This window comes from Prionailurus viverrinus, chromosome B1 (genome assembly GCF_022837055.1).
Source record: "Prionailurus viverrinus isolate Anna chromosome B1, UM_Priviv_1.0, whole genome shotgun sequence".
Classification (NCBI taxonomy): Eukaryota; Metazoa; Chordata; class Mammalia; order Carnivora; family Felidae; genus Prionailurus; species Prionailurus viverrinus.
The window spans coordinates 132,448,675-132,457,130 of NC_062564.1; the positions used below are offsets into that span (position 1 = coordinate 132,448,675).

The following is an 8,456-nucleotide window of genomic DNA, read 5'->3' on the forward strand; positions in this document are numbered from 1 at the left end:
TGTCCCAGGAACCGTGAGATCATGACCTGAGCTGAAATCAAGAGCTGGATGCTTAACTGACTGAGTGACCCAGGCGCCCCCTGGCTTCAAATTCTTAAGTCCTAAGGGCACACATTTCAAATTTGATTATACAATTTAGTGTATTGTATTTGTTAATTGAAGGATTAAGATTCAAGTGCCTTCAGGGTCTGTGAAGTAATCATAAACTGTGAAGCAGGCAGAGTAAGGAACAATGGGTATTAAAGTGTTTGTGTTGATTGCTAGTAATTCCCACCTAGGTATGTGGCCTTTCAAATCACTATGCTGGTGAGACAGAATGGCCAAACGGAATACCTTCTCAAGATTTGCAAATAGTGTCCTCAAAAAAATTCTTACGTATACTTCATAGTTCAAGTACTATACCATTATTCATACCTCCTCTTAGCCATAATTCCTCGAATACTAATAGGTACACATTGTCTATTATATAAGTGCTTATGAAATATAGAAGTTAAATTATGGTTTTAGCAAACTTAGTGGGAAAATAAACTGTTTTCAAAAGAAAATGCAGCTCTTGTCTAGTTTTCCCGGACTGAGGAATGGAACCTCTCGTTCCCATCGTAGTCTTGTCCACTTCTTACAGGACTGGGTCCTGATTCTCTCCTTCTGTGGACGCTGGCAAAGTGGATCTGTTTTGGCTTCCAGGGAAGGGATAGGGAATAGTATCCAGTCTAGCCTTAGTCAAGTGACATGCCAAGCGTTAAGTGGGGCCATAAACAGAACTGGAAAAAAGGGACATTAGGCAAGCAAGTGAGGAAATAATAGAAATGCAGGTCAAACAATAAGGCTTAAATAATGACCCACAGAATTGGGATGTCTAAACTAAGGATGTGTCAAAGAATGACAAGATCAACACTATGTACCTGACAAAAAGACAAAGCTGAACTTACTGACTGTCACAGTGGGGGAAAACTCTGATGGTCAGGCATGGTCTTTCTGAGCAGAGCAGACTGATGATAATTATACAGGTGGGTTTGCAGGAGTGTGACATCATTGGAAGGAGAGTGGTTACTCAAATGAGACAGTTATTGATTGGTTGACACTCAAAGACATACTTATTAGACTGAGCCCCTTCTTAATTGGGCTGTTACTGATAGGGTGGCTTGCAAAATTACTTGGTTTACCGAGGGAAGGTGCTGATCAATTGAACAGGTTTAAAATTAGTTATATTGGCTATTTGTTTCCATGACTACAGAACATTCGATCTTTTCCTAGGAGTATTGTAATTTTTTTTTTCCTCAAATGGGATGAGAATGCACCTAGACTTCAGAACAGAAATATCAGATTATGAACTGGACCTCTTTCTGGAAAATCCTTCAGAAAATAATTAGAAGAAGGTAAGAATAGTCCCAAGGCCAGGTAATGGAGCAGTGGTAACAAATAGACTAATAAACCCAAGAAAGACCTACTTCCCATGATTTTCCAAGGAGCCAAGGCCCATAGAAGAGTCTTTCTTTGGATATATAAGGATTTTCATGCCCAGTAATGTTACTGAATAGCCAACCAGCAAGGGTCAGCAAACTTTTTCTGTAAAGGGTCAGATGGTAAATGTTTTAGGCCTTGTGGGCCATAGGTTCAGTCTCTGTTGCAGATGCTAACCTTGGCCACTGTAGTACCAAAGCAGCCAGGCATGTTATATAAACAGATGGGTGCAACCGGAGTTGATCTAGAGTAGCTAGAAGGGGCCTGTGGTGTCCAGATGTGGCTCACAGACTGTAGTTTGCTGACTGCTGACCTAGAGCAAATAATCTTTCAGGTGCACATGCTGCTAGAGATTCAAAACCCCAAATATCTGAACCTCTCTGGTCAAGAGATAGTATATAAACAATAAATAGTTGCTGACTGACTACTGATACCCTGTCTGATTGGATGCCATTGATTCTGGTCCAGGCTAGTGTACTCCTGGAGTAGTAGCTGGGATAGAGGTAGAGCTGGAGTATAGGCAGACTGAGTTTGGGAGGAAAAGCCTCTAATGTCCCATTTCCAATGGGCATCAGGTGATTGATGCTGTCAGTGCCGCCACCACCACACCCCATGATACTCGCCGGTCTCTGCTACGTGGCCAGCAGTACTGTAACTGCTGACCACTGCTGTTCTGACAACTGTTATTGCTACTCCAGCTGAAGAGATTTTGCCTTTTGAAAACTGGTAGCTCTGCCAGTTAACATCAGAGAGATCGACTTTGAAGGATTTTTAGCTTCTTTGGTGGCTAGAGGACAACTTGGCCTTTTTAGATCCCTTCATCAAACTTCCCCAGGTTACAGGGTCATTTGAATGAAGCATCCTAGGGATCTGACCATCCTTTATGAAGTCAGCTTGACTCCTTCCTCCAGGGAGCCCACAGATCTTGAAAATAGGGATCCTTTTCTGACCTGGTATTTCAGCATTTCTGGGAGTAGTCATGGAATTAGCCTACCAGAGTGAACTATTCTGAAAAATACTTGTTACAATTTCTTTATTCTTTCTGGGAAAAAAAAAAAGTGATAGCTCATATTTTATATAAACAACTCTCTTGGCTGGGGCTTGTATATCTTAAGATTCTTTATAAATCAATACTTAGGAATATATATGTTAGTCAGCTCAGAGAACTTTCTGGAATTAGACTCTACTATCACATGCATCTCTTTAGGGGTGAGGAAAATTATTTTGGACTCCAATTTTAGATCTATTCCATGGAAAGACATTGTTTGATGTGAAGAATGTTTTTAGTTCTGTTTGTTAAATGGCCTATTCAGGGTATCTTTTTGCCGTGAAATGTAGTCATTACCAAAAATAAGGATAAGTTTAGCACAGTACTAATTTCACTTTATAATAGTGTACAAGTACTTGTGAAAATAAGGACTAGATTTTTGTCATCCTTATATAGTATTATTATATATATGTATTAGGAACAATAATGCAAGGTATAATATTTTGATGTTCTAACTTGTTCTCACATTACTTAATGTTTTTGAAATCCATCATGAAAAATTGGGAAGGAGCAATAAAGTTTTGAAAAAATAATTAGAGAAGGCTATCTTTATCAGCTATTTAAGTCAATTATAAAGATACAGTTATTCAAATATGGATATGGAATAAAACTAGGTAAACTATGGAAGAAAGAAAAACCTAGATAGAATATATTAGTCTGAAAAAGACCCTGGTTGTGTATGTGTACATATATGAATTTAATATATAGTAAGGATAGTATCATACATGGGAAATGAAAAACTTGCTCAATAAATGGGAGTCATTCGGTTAGTATATTAGGTTAAAGACAAACTTGTTTTACACACAGGACTTTCAAATATAGTAACATATTTGAGAGTTCGATTTCTTTCTCCAATGGGAGTCTAATTGATACAGGCATGTTAATGCAGCCATACTCCACAAGGTCATTCAGAGGTCTAGGTTCCTTCCATCTGCTCAGTCTTTCATCCCCTGGGACTCTTTCTCCTGTATGATCCAAGTGAGGTGTATTCACATTCCAACATGTGATGAAGAGGAAGGATCCCATGAATCATGCGACACAGAAGTTGTACATACCCAATCGATTCACACTCTGTTAATGAGTCATGGCCCTATCTACTGGTATGAAAGGTTGGGAAATGTAATCTGTAGATGAACAACTATGGGCTCAGCCCCAACTAAGAGGGAAAAGAAGCTCTAATAGTATCAGAAAGAGAGATTGCATCCTGGAAAGAATTAACCATGTGGGCCACAGTAGTTAAATGAAAAATAAAAATCAAATCAATTTAGATCCTCATTTTTTGCTATATTTCAAAAAATATTCCACATAGATAAATAATCCAACCATATGATAAGCATCCAAAATTGCTTTTTTATTACTATTTGCCAGGTAATATACTAAGAGCTTTTTATAGATTATATATCATTTAATCCTTAAAATGAGCTTATAAAAGAGACTTGTTAAGTAACGATTTGATAAATGGACAATGCCACACATGGATTAGAAAATACAAATGACTAATGAGGAATTTTCTTATCTTTAATGATAAATCTGAATTTTAAGTGAGAAGTCCTTTTCATTTATTAAGTTATGAAATATTTTACAAAATATTCAAACTTGGGTAGCGTGAATTGAGGATTATAAACTGCCAGAATCAATGTGTGTCAACAACCTTAGCACATGTTAATATTCAACGTGATCCAACAATTTCACTTTCTGGAGTCTTGACTAGAAAATAATCAGAATGAGGATAAAGCATTACTTACAGTCACATACACACATAAAATCAGAAACCATGTAAATGCCTAAAAATAGGAGAATGACTAAAAAAACCGTTATATATACAGAACGTAATATTGTATGTGATTAAAATTGTTTATAGTGTTAACAGTATGGGAGCATGTCAGTGATATAATGGTAAGTGAAAAAAATTAGGATGGAAAACTCACAAATTAGATTTAAATTATGTTTTTCAAAAACAAAAAATAGAATCAAAATATGTCAAATGTTTTTGGGTGTCCTTTGTTATTTTTTCACTACCTCATCTCTGCTTCTTTGTTACTGCCTCTGTGCTGACTAATTAAAAAGCCTTATTGATTTTCATTCCTCTCTCCTCCCATTAAATGATCCATAAGAGAAGGTATCATGTCTTTCTGATCATTGTATATTGTTGCATAGTGCCTCAACCAGTATAGGTGATAAAAATTGACCTAATCTTTAGGCTTTTATTTTTCACCAAAGACTGGCAGTACTTGTATCCTCAGAAAAAGAAGACAAAATTTTAATGTATTGGAAAAAGTCTGTTTATAATAATTTTCTTTAATAGTCTAGTTTTCTACTGGGTAAATGGAAAGCAGAAGTGATAAAATCTACATTAGGTGGAAGCAGAAAAAAGTTTTATTTTTCAGTGGAGGGGTTTATGTCCATTTGCCCACTCCCATTCCATTGTTTGGCCTTGGGATTGTGTCAGTGCACCTTGTGGAAGTGTCTTTGCAATGTTCTAAATGCATGCATTGAAATAAAATGGACTTTGTCATGTCCTCTGGCTTTGCTGTGGGCACTGTTGATTGGCTGGAAATATACATTTGAAGGGAAGTACCGAAATGGGAACTGATTTCCGCTTTCCCTGGTCTTCCCACCCTGTGCCTTTAAGATACAATTTTATTATGTTTTGTTGTTGAGGGCAATTTAAGTCTTCTAAAATTGGGTAAAGTGAAACTTCTCACGCAGTATTAGTCAGCATTCTCTTAAATGTGCCACTAAAAAGGATTTGACCAAAAAGTGGTAATAAAAAAATAGGACAGTGTCCTTCTGGCTTATGTGAAATGGATATTTTAGCTATCAGTTCAAATATTTGGAAATTGTAAAGTCTGTCACATTTTCTAATGACACAGCATGTGAAGTAGGACATTGTTGAAAGGTCAACCAGAGGCTGATTTTCCACACTATAAATCACATATGTTGAATTGTGGAAGTCTAGAAACCTGTTGTTTTACGTTGATCACCAGTGTCTGTGAATAAGGTAATTCAAAAGTAATGAGAAGTGGTAAGAGTTGCATAAAATAAAGTATTTTCACTTAAAACAATTCTAATAGACTAAAGGTGGAGGGAAGAATGTTTTGATAGACTTTAACTAGTTTCTAAGGGGCAGTGGGAGTGAAAAGTGTCTCAGAAAAGTGAGGCATGTGCCTGCAGATTGAAACCTGAGTGTGAATATGTGAATTTTTCTTAGGAGTAGCAACTAGGAATCAGGTTTGCATATTCGCTGTTTTGCACTTAGTCCTCCTATTAATGAATACCACCAGGTGATGGGTGTTTTCTGACCGGAGAAAGCCTGTGTGTGGCATCTGGCAAGTCAGGTTTAAGAAAAAGATGTCAGCAGCTTAAGGCCCCTGTCACATGACCTCCTCTACTTGCCAATACTAGACGCTCTGGATCAGATTTCAACTCCAGGCAGTCCTGCCAGCCATGTGGGTTCAGCCGAGTGAGAAGCAAAACCACGCTTCCGAAAATGTTAGGAGCTGCTCTTCGCTCCCTCTGAGGCCTCTGGATTAGGAACTGTGTTTCAAATGAAATCATATCTACTGAATGGAATTCTCGTATTTTGCTGTCATTTTGATGTTTTCATCTGGTCTTCATCACTTCTACCAGGCACTTCCTGCGAGAATGGGGGCAGGCGCTCTCGCTATCTGTGTGAGTACAGGCCGCCCCCGTCTTCTGTGGACACGGCGGGGCTGAGGAGAGGCCTGTGCTCTCCTGGTTTCGCTGCGATGTTTGTGCGATTTTGTTTTTCCTTTCTAGGAGGTGGGGGAAGGTTTGTTACTTAAATGCCTATCTATTCAAATGGACGTTAAACAGTGTTTGGGGCAGCATTCAGCATTTTTGTCTGTTTGCCTTTCCAAAAAAGATGAAGGAAGAAGTGTGCTGGAGTTTATGCGGTTAGAACAACTTGATTTAAAGTAAAGCATTCTCGAGCATTTCAGACTTCCTTATTATAGATGAGTTAAATATGAATGCTTAATTGTAGTTACCGGAAAAGTCTAGTGGCTAGACTGAGAACGAATGAAAATAACCACGAATTTGTTCCTTCTGGGTATGTGTATGACCTTTTTCTATTCACATTTTTGTTTTCTTTTAGTAATGCTAGAATTTCTGTTGAAGCATGTTGCTGAAAGTGACAGAGAAAGAGCTTGTTTGATAAATGTTTGTGAAACCTTAATGGACTGTAGAAATTTCTGGTTACAATACAGTAGCATCAATAAATACCACTGATGTAAAATCCATGAGAAAATGCATGTATTTCTAGGGCTGAATTAATAAACTTCAAAAGCAGTTCTGTTGATGCTACTTTTGCAATAACCACGTATTGTCAATTATACAATTTACAGAATGCTGTGATTTAAGTTTTAATTTCAATATATAGAAAATGCATATATATCAAGCATACTTGTATTTATAAACTGGTATTGTCTTCCAAGGGGGCATTTTGTTTGTCCCTAGAAGAGCTAAATGAGAAATATATATTATTCTTTATTATCATCTTTATCTGCTGACTTCTGTGTCATCACAGGTCACATCTTTTTTCTTTTTTTTTTTTTTTTCAAGTTTCAGAAATAGCTGCGATTTGTGGTAGGTTGTGATGGCATCCTAAAACATCTAGAGATATCTGGGCAATTTTTTACACATATGCCCCAAATGGTCACCACATGGTAAATCAGCCCCATAGATTGAACTTTCATAGCAAAACTCCCTCGTTTTTGTGCTTGGAACTTTTTGGTATCCTGTGTGCCTGTCTGTCTCTTTTCTTCTTAGCCCTGAGCCTTGTAGCATCCAGGTATCCATGTGATTATCTTTTTATCATTCCCAAGAGTTTTCTTCAAAATCTGATTTTTTTTTCTATTGTAAAATACTGACCTTCTATTTCACTTCATCTTTCCAAGTTTGGAAAACAAATACTTTAGGACAGGAAATGTGTAGAGTATGAAGCAGCAGATCAACCTATTTGGCCTGAGACAGTCATCTCTGATTAGACCCTTACTTCTTGCTTGTGGCCTGCATGCATTGATCTCTACTTGATTGAAATGCACACTGACCCATGTATGAAACTGAATATTTTTCCTTAGTTTAATCCAAAGTATATGCAAAATTTCATGTAAAGTTGACATGAAAATCATACTATATAAGAGATTATTCACTCTAGTAGAGGAGTGATTCTCAGTCATTCCTATTCTTTAACTTCAGGTTAGCCTTTTTTCTTTTTTTTTTTTCTATCCCAGTTCTACTTATAGGAAATGCTTATGTTTTTAGGATTTTTAGCATAGTATTTCTGGAAAAACATAGCTGAAGGAGAAAAAAATATTTTTTTTCATGTTTGTGGCAGAAAGGTGAGAGCTATGTAAATGTAAGCATAGGGGCTGGCATACTTGTTTTTAGTTTGGGACCTCTTTACCTAGACATATCTTATATGTAGCAATGGCTCAGATATCCTGATACTGAAGATAGTTGTTTAGACAGAATAATAGAATACTAGATATTTGTAGTGTGTGTGTGTGCATACGTACGCATGTTGAAGTGGAACACTCCATTCATTGGAGTTCAAAGAGCCTCCATTTCTATGTCCATTGACCAACCACCTTTCTCTTCCTCATTCTTTCCATCTCTTCCCATATTACTAGCACTGTTAGTAAAGCCAAAGTGGGCTCAAAATTTCACTTACTACTCATATTTACAAAGAAGTTGCAGCTTCTTCACTATAACATCTGTTTTTCCTCAATAAACTACACCCAGGTGGAATGGGAACCATACCTGCCAGTTAATATTGCCTTAGTCTCTTCTAGCTTTAAATGTCACTTTGAGAGGACTCCAGCTCTCTCAGGTGAAATCTTGAGTCTTTCAGACCTCTTGTACCTCCTTCTGTTCTGTCCAAGGTGGCATCTGGGTATTTAGAGGAAGGTGGGCTTGCAAGTAG

General features: G+C 37.3%; 1 protein-coding gene across 6 annotated transcripts in view; it reads left to right on the forward strand.

Moving 5' to 3' along the window:
- FAM13A (family with sequence similarity 13 member A) overlaps positions 1-8,456 on the forward strand; it is a 417,828-nt gene that overhangs the window by 71,503 nt on the left and 337,869 nt on the right. For 4 of the 6 annotated variants that reach the window (XM_047855780.1, XM_047855782.1, XM_047855781.1 and 1 more), the window contains exon 1: positions 5,960-6,181. The exons of 1 other annotated variant lie outside the window; for it this stretch is intronic. In XM_047855780.1, the coding sequence (XP_047711736.1) occupies positions 6,077-6,181 (105 nt within the window). In that variant the 5' untranslated portion in view covers positions 5,960-6,076. Of the gene's footprint in view, positions 1-5,959; positions 6,182-6,273; positions 6,293-8,456 lie in introns of those variants that run through there. One more of the 6 variants, XM_047855784.1, reaches the window with a different exon arrangement.